This window comes from Numida meleagris, chromosome 1 (assembly GCF_002078875.1).
Source record: "Numida meleagris isolate 19003 breed g44 Domestic line chromosome 1, NumMel1.0, whole genome shotgun sequence".
NCBI lineage: Eukaryota > Metazoa > Chordata > Aves > Galliformes > Numididae > Numida > Numida meleagris.
The window spans coordinates 175,469,453-175,483,134 of NC_034409.1; the positions used below are offsets into that span (position 1 = coordinate 175,469,453).

At 39.1% G+C, this 13,682-nt stretch overlaps 1 protein-coding gene across 8 annotated transcripts in view; it reads right to left on the reverse strand.

The window, feature by feature from the left end:
- Window positions 1-13,682, reverse strand: part of SGCG (sarcoglycan gamma) — a 125,992-nt gene that overhangs the window by 11,137 nt on the left and 101,173 nt on the right. For all 8 annotated transcript variants that reach the window (XM_021379457.1, XM_021379465.1, XM_021379439.1 and 5 more), the window contains one exon: window positions 10,737-10,809. In XM_021379457.1, coding sequence (XP_021235132.1) covers window positions 10,737-10,809 — 73 coding nt within the window. The remainder of the gene's footprint in view (window positions 1-10,736; window positions 10,810-13,682) is intronic.

Genomic DNA, 13,682 nt, shown 5'->3' on the forward strand with positions numbered 1-13,682 from the left:
GCTGGAGTTGGACTCTGTGCTCCTTGTGGGTCCCTTCTGTGATTGATAAGAAGAACCCTTCCCACTTCAATGAATGAACTGTGAATGAGTCTTTCTGCTTGCAGAGAGGGGAGAATTTTAAATCTGGATGAGCACCTAAGATGCATCCCTTTATACTGGGCAAAGAGGTCTTTTATGTTTGGACTCCGTTGTGTGGATGCAGCTTGAATGCATAATTACTGAATGGTAACCAGAAGCATGTACTGAACAACAAGCTGAATAACAGAAAGAACGAGGAACATTTAGGATCATCCAAAGTGTTGAGTGGATACAGGTGTTTGGGGTTTTTTTTTTGTTGTTGTTGTTTGTTTTCTTTTTAAATCCATTCTATACATAGAAGAAGTGTGGTTGCTTTTCAAGTAAATTGATTTTTAGCTTCTGTTGCCTTATGCTAAAAATGATCAAGGATAAAGAGCAGATCCCTGAGATGTTTGTTCCTTTTGGATGACATTCTTAAAAGTTCTGATCATTTGCTGTTCTTTAAGACGTCAGCTGGTATATGGTCAGTTTTTCAGCATATTTTCCATTCCTTTAATCTAAATGAAATTTCCTCATATTTTTATTTCTTAAAGTAGTCTACATTCCACATTTATATTCTAAATCTGAAAGGAATGGTGACAGATGATTCCAGTAAAGTTTAAGTACGAGATTCTGGAATCAAGGGTATTGTGAAGCATAAGCAGGCACCAACACTGCTTATAGACTAGGGATGATCTTTGTGCACAATTACAATTACAAAGCCAGATTTGAGTAACAGATGTTTCCAGTTCCTAAGGTTTTGGTTAACAGAACTGACTGTATGAAAGAAATATGAAAGAAATATTCCAATTTCTGGAACAAATGCAGTTACATATTCCCTTTAAAAGAGAATAAAACACTGCCAAGTTTTAATAGTACTTTTAAAGCCTATAAAAGCAACATTTTTATGTTTAAATGCTTAAAATAACATTTTTAACCTAATCAAGAACATAGCAGGTATGATTATTACTGTGTGGTTATTTCTTTATTGGTGCTCCATCCATCTTACATACTGATATGCTTTATTCCTATTTGTCCATTGTCACTCAATCCAGAGATATTGAAGGAATGAAAACTAAAGATCAGAACTGAGATATGATTAAAATAGAAGCTTCTCTCAAGACAGGCAGTTACGATAAAGAGTGGTAAGCAGAGCTAATTCAAAGAAGGGTTCCAGGATGACCTCAATTTTATGATGTGCTGACTCTCAAGGTAATTAAAGACAACCAAGACCTCAGCGAACATGATTGAATCTGGCACACTGCAGAGGTTTCCAGCATGGTTATCCTTCTCAAATAACTTTAATGACTTTAACTTATTCTAAAATTTTACTTTGATATAATATGACTATTTGTATCACTGATGTAAAAATCTGGTTAGTATTTTCATAAAATTATCTTCCAGGCTGAAATGTGCCATGCCTTTCACTTTACATACTTCAGCCAATGTTTTCTTTGCTAAGTAGAAGCATAGAAAGATTTCAAGTTAGTTGAATTCTTCACTATGTGATGTTCATAGTGCCCATGTGTTCCTCTCAAGTGGAGAGGTCTTTACTGACGAGCAGGTCATACCCTTTCCCTCTTCTAATTCATTAGTACAGTGGCAGAATGTGCCACACTGTTCCTTTTCCTCACCATGGAAATACTGCAACTTCTACACGTAGCCTTAGGGATAGGGGAAAGAACCTGAGTAGTGACCGTGCACACGTACATTGTATCTTGAAGAACCACTGTTATTTGGAAATGCTCTCCTTTCTTCTTTTGTATTTGCCACAGGCACATGCTTATGGTGGGAGTTTCCTGCTTCATGCTTCCCTCAGCTCCCTTGTGTTGGCAGCTATGTAAATGAAAAATAACGTAAGGGACTTACCCCGTTCAATGTTACATCTGAGACCAGTGACAGCACAATCACAGACTTACAAATAGAGCTTCAGGTGGTCATCTGCAAGGCATCTATAACTGTGACAATTGCAATGAAGTTTTTGAGGTAGCTTGCACTCTGGTGGAGTATGCTATAATCACTGATGACAAGTTCCCTTTTAGCAATCTCACGGAATAATCTGACATCCTCAGGTATGCAGTTCAACAGTGCAGGGGCAGAAATGGTTATACCTTTGGTCTGTGCACTGCTGACTTGAGCAGCCAGAACATGTGAATGACTTTGTTTTGTACAAGCAGCAGAAACCACTCCTATTCATTTAAACGTGTTAAGTGAAACCTCTGACAAGCTGAGGCCTCAGGAAGAACATCAGCTGCCTCACTGGCTCAAGTGAAAGTCAGTTACAATAGCAGGTGGAAACCTGGCATCTGTTCTTAGGGAAATATTTTCCACCAAAAAGGCCACTAACATTGGTGTGTGGATTTCCTCTACTCCTGTTGCTGAGGTATCACTGAGGAGCTTCAGAGGGGTTCCCAATGGTCACCCAATGATTCTCCCACCCCAGGAAGGAAGTATCTTCTGTGAGAGCAGGAGAGACTCCCTCTGGTGACTCAGCATTACAGAACTATGATCTGATCAGCAGAGGTAAGCCTGTCGCCTAAAGTCATATTGTCCATTTGTCCTTCATCAACTTATTTTGTAAGATTTTGAAAATCCCTTAAATCAATCAGCTGTGGGTGAAATGATGAGTGACCCAGTTTTATCTGTATGTATTACCAATGGAGGCTCAAACTGCTTCCACTAGCACATGGATGGCTCCCATGAAGTGATGAATTTGAACAGAAGTGTATTCAAAGTGAAGCAAGACATCTCAGCAATCAAGACCAAACTCTCAGCCTGGAATCAGCAGCTGACCTAGAGCAGAAGAACAGGCCTGAGGAGCTTTCAGCAGAAATGCCAGCAAGGATTCTATTCTGCTGCCAGCTCTGTTATGTTATGCTACTAAAAGCTAATCAAATTAAGGTCAGATCTGATCTAAAGACAGAATCAGAACAATGATGAGTGAAGAAGCATGAATAACCTCATCAGGAAAGAGAGCACACTGAATGGATCACTCCTAAGAGCACTAAGGGGTAACAAATGAGACCATTCTGCCTGGTATAAAACTCATTAAGAGGAATTAAAGATAAAAACTGTGTTGAGGTGGATGGGTAATGGCTGTGTTCTCCAGGTTGGTTACTGTAGTTGACTGCATGTGTGTTGTCTGTAGTCCATGCAAATGTATGACGGCAGCTCCAAAAGTAATGCCTCCTATTTTATTATGTTGGCCCACAATGTCAGAGTTGGATGTTGGTGGTACGACAGTGGAGGTTGAACCTTCCCACCAATATTCTGTTACATTTTGTGGCCATGTGACAGATGGCAGCAGAGGGGTGGTCTGATGGAATGGCATCTGAATTGGAAGTGCCTAAAAGGCAAAGGTGTGTCAATAAATTCCTCCAAACAGACAAAATGTCACCCACTGACATTCACTGATGCTTGCTTAATGCTTATGGAGACCAAATAGTGGATGTGAGCACAGTGAGATGGTGGATAGTGCATTTCAGCAGTGATGACAGTGATGTGAAAGACAAGCCAGATTCTGGAGAGCTATGCAGAGTTTTAGGAGCATGGCATGCAGGATCTTGTTCATTGCTGGTGAAAATGCACAGCTAATGGTGGTGACTATGTGGAAAACGAGTGTTTTGCAGCTGAGACTTTGCTCTATCAAACTGTGTTATTGTGCTCTTTGTAGCTATTGTAGTTTCCATGGAAATAAGTAAAAGGCATTACCTTTGGAGCAACCTATGTACATGCCTACTGGAAATATGTGCTCATAAATAACGCAAGAAAGATGGAGAAATTAAATACTGGGGAAAGATCATATTGACAGATGAAAACTTCAGGGTATTTGAGAAAGGGTGAATGCTCTGAAGTACATTTCCTTGAGTTCGGAGTTTCAACAGTATGTTGATACTTCTGTCCTGAAAGGAACACAGCTCAACAGATCACTCTTTTACTTGAAGAAAAATCAGTACGTGGGCTCTCTTTTCCCCACTGTTAACTTTTTTATAACACACTAGGGATGTATGACTAACATATTAAAGTAGATATTAAGTACAAACCTATGCAGAAGATGTTACAAATGCAATGCCTGAAAAGCAAGAAAATATCAAATGCAACCTAAAACAGCTTATGAAGACAGCCCTTAGAAATATTGACAAATTTTATGAGAAATGATATGAAAAGCTATTGGAATTAAACAAAAAAAAGTAAGCATTGCAATTTGTAAACTCAATCCCAAGATGTTTCAAGAGCATGGGTGCACAAAAATAGCTCGCAAATCATGATAGAGAAAAGACATTTCACCTGGAAAATTCTTTTCACTTTAAGATTCGCATTTTCAAGAAAAGTCGATGTTTAAAATGAAGCACTAACCAGGTCTATGCCAATGAAGTATTTTTAAATATCTGAGTCAGAAACGTTTCTGAAAATGTAATAAATGTGATGTCCTGTACCATCCCATCCTTTTAAAATCGTCTTTTTATAGATTGGAGTTCACTGGTGGAATGAAAAAATGTTTTAAGCTACCAAAAGAAGTACTTGATGGTGTTTTCACTTAATGTGAATACAGCATAATATATGAATGTAAAAGGATAACTAGTAAATTAATACCAGGGCTCATAACATTATATAGCAATAGAAACATCTTGCTAGTCAAGGAGCAGAGATGCTTTACAAATACTGACTCATAATTGTAGACTCACTTTTCCATTATGTAATTCATTCTCTTCTGATTGACTGGACTTTTGATCTGCATAATGAATGCAAATAAAATCTCAGTTCTTCAATTAGTCAAATGGTACTTTTAGTCAATTAGCATGTAAGCATTAGTATTACAAATATGATTAAGCAATTATTTTGTGAACGTTTTTACCCTGACTGGCTTTTACACATCTCCGTTTAGATTTCCTTCCTAATTCTTCCTAATAAAACCCCACAGAGTCAGTTTCCACTTGTCTGTCTTTCTATCCTCTTTAACCGTAGCAAACCTATCCTTTGAGTGCAAAAGGAAACATTATAATGAATGAGGAAAGGATAAAAGTAAGTCTTCATAAAGAGTCAAAGAGAAGCAGAAGTCATAAGAATAGTAGAACTATTGGCTGCCACAAGACAGAAGTTTTAATTAAAAGGGATGCATTTATCATATTTAATTTGAATACGTAGTTAGGAAGGTTTAGTGGCAACCCACCAGTGCAGCAACTTGTCTTAACTAAATGCTGAGAAGTATCAGAATAACTATGCTCTAATTCTATCAGTATTCTACAACATGAATATCACAAACTAGTGCATATATGTTTTGGTGGTTTTTAGTTTTGCACAGAGGTACTTCATCAAAATATGAAGCAACACTTCTTAAATTACAGATTTTTTTTCAATGAATATCAATATAATATATTTGTTTTAAATAAGGCCATTTTCCTGGGAAATATTGAAATGTTCTCAGAAGATTTCAGCTCATAAGCTGTTAAATATAGCCATATTCTGATAACATTATGTATACATTTATAACCATGCTCTGACAAAAGCTGACTGTCACTCTCTGGAACAGTGACATAATTCCTCCTGTAATGCTTTTCAAACCCAAGAAGTGCAGAGTGTTGTGGGTCACTTTTGGACTTGGATGTAAAACCTCCACTGTAAAAATGGCAAAATAACCACAGACTGACTGTACTAACAGTGATTTCCCATAGGACTTGTGCTCAGAATGCACACTTGCTTGCTGTCAGGCATCCATATGTGGCAAATATGAGAACAAAGCTGGTACTCATCCGTGAGCTTTATATTTATTAGGCATAGTATACGTCTGGTTAATAAATGGTAACTTATCCAGATATAAGAACTTTACGACAGCAATTAAAAAGTAGACAATGTCATATCTAGGGATGCTTCAATTGTGAAAAGCAGAATTTGTTACTTCATACCATTTGGAAGTAAGTGCAAGCACATCCTTTTTTCTTTACAAGTGAGTCATGAATTCAATCTATTAGACTGAAAAAGGTTCAGTGTGTTTCCTTCAAAGTGCAGAATGAATGGACAGTTACTGACTGCAGTATAATTGCGTTGCTCTGTCTCCACTACTTAGCTATAAAAAGATACCTTCTAACACTTATCGCTCTGATTCCAGAAAAGCAGTCTCTCTTGAAATTTGACATTTGGAGCAGGAAGCCAGCAGAATGTGTAATTCAAGAAGGCCATTTGTGTGAGCATTGTTGGTGATACTGTTCTAAATCGGAATAACAGAGAATGTGGTCCCTGTTCATATGACACCAGCTGAAATGTTACCATCAGTCACGGCTCTCCAGTCAGCACCTTGAAACGCATAACTGCATTTGAAGTGGATGGGATTTCTTCAAGCAGTATTCTCTGTTCCCAAGGCTGCATGTTGTGTCACTTGATATCACAGTCATCAATGACATGACGGTGGGATCAAATGCACCCTCAGCAAGTTTGTGGATGAGACCAAGCTGTGGGGTGCGGTCAACACAACAGAGGGAAGGGATGCCATCCAGAGGGACCTAGACAGGCTCAAGCAGTAGGCCCAAGAGAATCTCATTAGGTTAAATAAATTCAAGTGCAAGGTCTTGCACCTGGGTTGAGGCAACCCCCATTACCAATACAAGTTGGGGGATGAAAGGATTGAGTCCAGCCCAGCTGAAAAAGACATAGGGGTACTGGTGGATGGGAAACTGAACATGAGCCAGCAGTGTGCCCTCGCTACCCAGAAAGTCAGCTGTATCCAGGGCTGCATCCAAAGCAGTGTGGCCAGCAGGGCGAGGGAGTGATCCTGCCCCTCTGCTCTGTGCTGTGAGGCCTCACCTGGAGTACTGCGTCCAGATGTGGAGTCCTCAGTACAGGAGAAACATGGACCTGCTGGAGCGCATCGAGAGGAGGGGCACAAAAATGATCCAAGGGATGGAACACCTCTCTATGAGGTCAGACTGAGAGAGCTGGGGCTGTTCAGCCTGGAGAAGAAAAGGCTCTGGGGAGATCTGAGAGCGGCCTTTCAGTATGTGAGGTATGTGCGAACGAAGGGAACAGACTCTTTAGCAGGGTCTTTTGTGATAGGACAAGAAGAAATGGTTTACAGCTAAAGAAAGGGAGATTTAGATTGGACATATGGAAGAAAATTTTTACAGTGAGGGTGGTAAGGCACTGGAACAGGTTGCCCAGAGATGTGGTGGAAGACCTGACCCTGGGGACACTCAGGGTCAGGCTGAACGGGGCTCTGAGCAATCTCATCGAGCCGTAGGTGTCCCTGTTCATTGCAAGGGAGCTGGACCACATTACCTTTAAGGGTTACTTCTTACTCAAGTGACTCTGTGCTTCTATGAAAATAGCAGAAGACTAATAGATGGTAAAAGTATACAGATAGGACTTGGGATGAGCAAATAAGTTCTGCTACCTGTAACTACACAGTCACTACCTTAATCTGGAAAAGAAGCATTTTTTCAAAATTAAAATAGAAAAGTAATTCTTAAAACTGCATTAAAAATCACATTGAAGTGCCTTTCAGTAGGTACCTTCCTGTATTTCAGTGTGGAATTGAAGAGAATATTAATAAAGCATTACAAAACTCCAATTTACTGGTGAACTTGTCTCAGCTTCTTTGCAGTGGAATGTGTGAATTTTGTTTACACTGACATTTAATGTTGTCCTTGAAAACAGCATTTTTCCAGCATCATCTTTGTAAATTGCTCTTCTCTGTCTATATCTTAACTTAGAGTGCATTGTAGACAAATGCGTTTGCTTCTTGATCCTTCTAAGGACCCGTCCACAGAATCATTGTCATCTCTGCTCTCAGACTTGACACCAGTTATAGGTGGTTGAGAACGCAACATACTTAAGGGAGAGAGGCATTCTGAACTGCTTTGAGTTAGCTACAGGATCTGCCAGGACATCCGTGAGTGTTGCATACATCACACAGCTTTATGCTTTGATATTTGGCATTCTTTTATGGATTGAGCTAACTTGGTTTCTAGCACAGGTGGTTAGTAGCTTTAAGGCAGACATCAGTGTTGATGCCACCTTGTAGATATGACCGGTCATGAGTGGTGTAGCCCAGAGGTTGGTACTGGGGTATGTCCTATTTAATATCTTTACTGATGACTTGGACAAGGAGATTGAGTGCACCCTCAGTAAGTTTGTAGATGACACCAAGTTGGCAGGAAGTGTCAATCTGCTTCAAGGCCCTTCGGAGGGATCTGGACAGGCTGGTTAGCTAGGCTGACCCCAATGGGATGAGGTTCAACAAGACCAAGTGCCAGATCCTGCACTTTGGCCACAACAAGCCCAGGCAGTGCTACGGGCTTGAGGCAGAGTGGCTGGAAGACTGTGTGGAAAAAAAATGGACATAGGGGTGTTGGTTGACGCTCGGCAGAACGCGAGCCAGCAGTGTGTCCAGGTGGCCAAGAAGGCCATTGGAATCCTGGCTTGTATCAGAAATAGTGCTGCCAGCATGAGCAGGGAAGTGATTGTTCCTCTGTAGTCGGCACTGGTGAGGCTGCATCACAGGCACTGTGTTCAGTTTTGAGACCCTCACTACAAGGAAGATGTTGAGACCCTGGAGCATGTCCAGACAAGAGCAACAAAGCTGGTGAGGGGTCTGGAACACAAGTCTTATGGGGAGGGGCTGAGGGAATTGGGATTGTTTAGTCTGGAGAAGAGGAGGCCTGGGGGGAGACTTTATCATTCTCTGCAACTGCCTGAAAAGAGATTGCGGTGAGGTAGAGGTTGGCCTCTTCTCTTGTGTAACCAGTGAAAGGACTAGAGGGAATGGCCTCACGTTGTGCCAGGAGAGATGCAGGTTGGATGTTAGGAAAAATTTATTCTCTGAAAGGGTGGTCAGGTGCTGGAATGGGCTGCCCAGGGTGGTGGTGGAGTCACCAACCCTAGAGGTGTTCAAGAAATATTTAAATGTTGAACTGAGGGACATGGTTTAGTGGGAAAATATTGGTGGTAGGTGGATGGTTGGACTGGATGACCTTGTAGGTCTTTTCCAACCTTGGTGATTCTATGATTCTATGACTCCTTGACATTATACCAATTGTTAGAATAACATCTGTAAATTCTGAAAGAATTTGTATTTCCCACTATTTTAAGTCAATTGAACACAGAACTGAATGGGATTTAAACTACTGCAAGTGAGCCTTGATAACATATAGCAACACTCTAGATCAAAATGTGCTTATTGTTGACATGTTAATATCATTAAACAGATAAGCTGCCAAGTAAATTCATCCATGAAGTAGAACACTACAAATATTTTGAATAAATCTCAGTGTTTTGTTTCAAATGATATGTAGAAAACAGATGAAAAATGTAGGATAGCCACAGTTACACATAGCTTAAAACAGTGTAATTGTTTTTAAATGACATTCAAATATTAATTTGTACTTAAAAAGTAACATAACACAATCGCTATCGGATAAAACTATTAGCTTTAAGCCTATTAAAATATTATTAATTGATAATGTATTGAAAGCAAATAACAATACAGAAAATAACTGATATGTATCCGATTAAATTTATGGAGAGCATCCTGACTGTGTAATTACAAAATTCCATGTCTGAAGTGCTCATAAATACTTTATCAAAACAGAGACAATCACAGGAAATGAAAAATTTACAACATAATGAGACCACCCCCTCCAAAACCAATGTTAATTATAAGGTAAAATTCTCTATATTTGCCAAAGTCTGTCACATCCAAATTCTACTATAGTAGAAAAAAGTGGAGATAAACACGCAAAAAACAGACATCCCAAGCCCATTCTGTCTTCAAATGCAAGCACACAGTATCTCACTGTAAATAAATGTTGTATATCAAGAAGAGAATTAAAAGAAGTATCTTAATAAAGTTTCCCACTCATTTGCCATTCTAAATTTGAAAATTCAGTCACCAAGTTACAGGCAGTGTTCTTGAAAACTTTAGTCATCTTCTGCTACTCTCTAATAGTTATCCCTATTGGAGAAGGAACATGAAGAAGAGAAATTATGACAGAAAGTAGTAGACCGCCAAGGTACAAAAGGACAAAAATACAATTATAAAGAAGTTTTCTTCATTTAATTCTTCTTTGAACCTACTTATAAAGTGAAATAAAAGATTTTCATGAACTGAATGTAGATGGAGTTGAGCTCATAATCAACATATTATAAACTAATTTGGGATCCTCCAAATTGCACAGAGTAATGCACAAAGAAATGCTATCCCAGGATTAAGGAGTGCTAAATCATAAAAATACTTTACAGAGGTTTTGTCACCCCAGATTGTTTTTTAATTATACAGAGTTTTGCACCTTTCTAAATGTTTCTTACTAATCTGTTTCCTCAGACTGATAGAAGTTTTGAGAAATTTTTACTCATCGTAAGTCTATGACCTACTTCTGATAAGTAACTTTTATTTCAATGTGCAGAAAAAGTCACTTATGTGTTCTGAAATTGTAAAATTAAGGTATATAGAAAAAATATATTCAGTATATTATGTGGCTTTAAATACTCACTGCTAGTAATAAATCATCTCATATTATGCTTCAAAATTGCAGACCAATGTAGGATTTTCCTGAAAAGCGTCAATTTGTCATATAAAATGGAAGTAGTGGTTCTATACGTTTTGTTAAAAATCCCTTGTTATGAAAACTGTGAGCACATATAGCAAACATTTCCTTATTAGGCTTATGTTTTTATTTATACGTTCCTACCTTAGCTGTTTAAAAGCTTCTGCCTTCACAAGTGGTGTTTCTACAGAGTGTTCAAAAAGTGCTCCTTCGGGCCCTGGAAAGAAAGAACCCACCTGTACTGTAACAGTTCAACTATTACAAATAGTGACAGTGATTTATAGCCACTTTGAGAACAGAAGAAAATACAAAAATGTCTCAACAATTAATGAAAGACTTATTATATAGATACAGTTTTACTATTACTGTATTAGCTGGAACTACAGAATACACAGTTAATGTAAAAGTACAGGTGCAAATGATTACAATGATATTTAATAAGTCTGAAGACAGACAAATATTTTACTAATTCTGACAAAAAAAAAATGTAAATGGGATTTTCACAGTGCAACTTCCATTAGAATTAGTAGAGATAGTTAAAACTCCACAAAACCTTTGCAAATATTACAGACATAAATAATCACATTGATTTTAGACTAGAGCACAAAAAAATGGCATGTAGTTTCATCAAAGATTTCCTCCTATTGTCAGGCAGTTTTGGTATATGCAAAATAGTATTTATGCATGTGAAATGGTAATGACTATTGGATCAGATTCTTTACCTCTTGAAATAAGAGTAGTTTTAGCCCAACACAGGAGAAATGGTGATTATCTACATTTGAGTGGTACATGTGTAGGTGGGATGAAGCAGGTCAGCCAAAGGATTATTTGTGTTCTGCTGCTGCAGGCATATGCATCTCAAAGCCAGGATTATCCAGAACCCATGTGAAGTGGCTACAGATTCTTGAATGGTTCCTAAGATCCTTTCTGTAAAGGGGGGCCACCGTGTAGCCTTATCACATGGATATCAGTACCCTCCTGAAAACTGAGAGTCCATGGCTGTGGTCTTGATGGTTTTAAGTTATTTTGTGAGTAGCTTGTTCTCCTATCTGTGTAATCATGCTGGTGAGTGTTAGATATGATGGAAAATTCGTAAGGAATTAAATAAGTTTGGCAGAAAATTTTCATTTGGAAGAACTAAGATATTTTGAAGGGATATGCTGACCTGTCAAAAATTCGGGCTTTTAGTTTATGTCCCAGCTAGAGAGGGTAATGAATTCAAATTTTTCTTCAATAAGCAGAGACTTCCTCAAATGTGGTTCTTTTGGGAACAAATCATGATCCCTTTCTGTCCTTCATTCCCACTGCATCCTACCTGACAATTCTTAACTAAGCAACCATTTCACTGTTTTCCTCACCCATATTTCCATTGTGGATTACAGTGAATGAGTTGTAATTTCAATTAAATATATACTGTCACAATGCTACCTGTACTTACAAAACACTTATTTTGTCAGTAAATTTAAATAATCTCCAGGTGCATATTTTATTAGGAGAGACAGCCTCACCATAATGTCTTCCAATTGCATTTCTCAGAATTCTTTAGGTATATTAGGAGATAACGTGGCCTGGAAAGACTGCATTTATAGAGTAATATAGTTGGGCTTACAGACCTGCTGTTCATACTACACAGATTTGGGGGATTTCACTTTGGACCAACTTTAGTCTGCTTCTATGGACTTCAAGTATATTTGAAATTTTGATGTAGTAAGGACATTCTTGGAGCCCATTTCTCAGTTTGGTTTCATCCAAAAGCAAATCACTTTATGTGCTCCCTGTCTTCTCCATGGTGTAAACCAAGTGGGATGTGTGAACTGTCAAAACTGTCAGTTCTGCAGCAAAAGTACAGTCCTGATTGAAACAAATGTAGATGCATATTCTGGCTTGTTGATTGTTGGCTTTTTTACCTTTCCCTTATTTTTCACTTCCTTATTTACACATGCATCTACAATACCAGCATGTTTCTATATTCTGTTCTTCCACTTCAGTTTGTTTTGGAATCCATTTCTTTTTCCTTTTTTACCATTCACAGAATCATAGAATTGTAGAGGTTGGAAGGGACCTCATGAGATCATGAAGTCCAACCCCCTGCTAAAGCAGGTTCCCTACAGTAGGTTGGACGGGAAAGCATCAAGTTGGGTCTTGAAAATCTCCCAGGAAGGAAAGAATCCCCCACTTCTCTGGGCAACCTGTTCCAGCTCTTTGTCACTCTGACAGTAAAGAAGTTCTTCCTTGTGTTAGCATGGAACTTCCTGTGTTCCAGTTAACTTCCAGTTTGACTTTGTTCCAGTTGACTTTCTGTACCAGCTTAGCTCTACTGTATAGTAGCTTGTGGTATATAATGGAGATACACGTGAATTCAAATTCTTACATGAGCTGTGTCGCTTCTTATATTGCCAACTATATGAAGCTACATAGTTTGAAATTTTATGCCTTGTTAAGCTGCTGTGGTAGAATTTGACTTTGTTTCCATTTCTTGATATCTAAATAGCCTTGTCATAAAGTGAAGGTGTTTGTGCAGTTTCAGGATAAAAGGTCAACTTCCATCTTGTTTTAAGGTCTATAGGAAACGCTGGGCATCTGATACCACTGGTATTCTGGAGTGAAAGGCTTATAACTGGCTTCTTCAGTTATCAGGAGAAGGCCTCATCAGCTTCTTCTCAAACAGGTCATCTGCAGTACACACCCACCACAATAACGCCCAAGTTGATACGCCCTTTAATCCTGATCCATAAGCTCCCAGCTTCCTCCATATCCATCCCAAAGTAGAGCACCATGAATTCCTGCTGCTCTCACAAGAAAAAGGGCAGCTCTCCCCTTGCTGGGCTGCCCTCCTTGAAGAGCCTTTATTCCAGTGAAGTATTTGAGTGGCACATTTGAAAATAGAATCAACGATTCTTGATGGAACCAGGAGAGGGGACAGCAAAACGGCGACCTTGGACTTTCGGAGGGCAGACTTTGAATTGTTCAGGAGGCTGGTAGGAAGGGTCCCTTCGGATTTGGTCCTGGACGGTAAAGGGGTCCAGGAAGGCTGGTTGCTCCTCAAGAAGGAAGTCCTGAAGGCGCAGGAACAGGCTGTCCCCCTGAGCC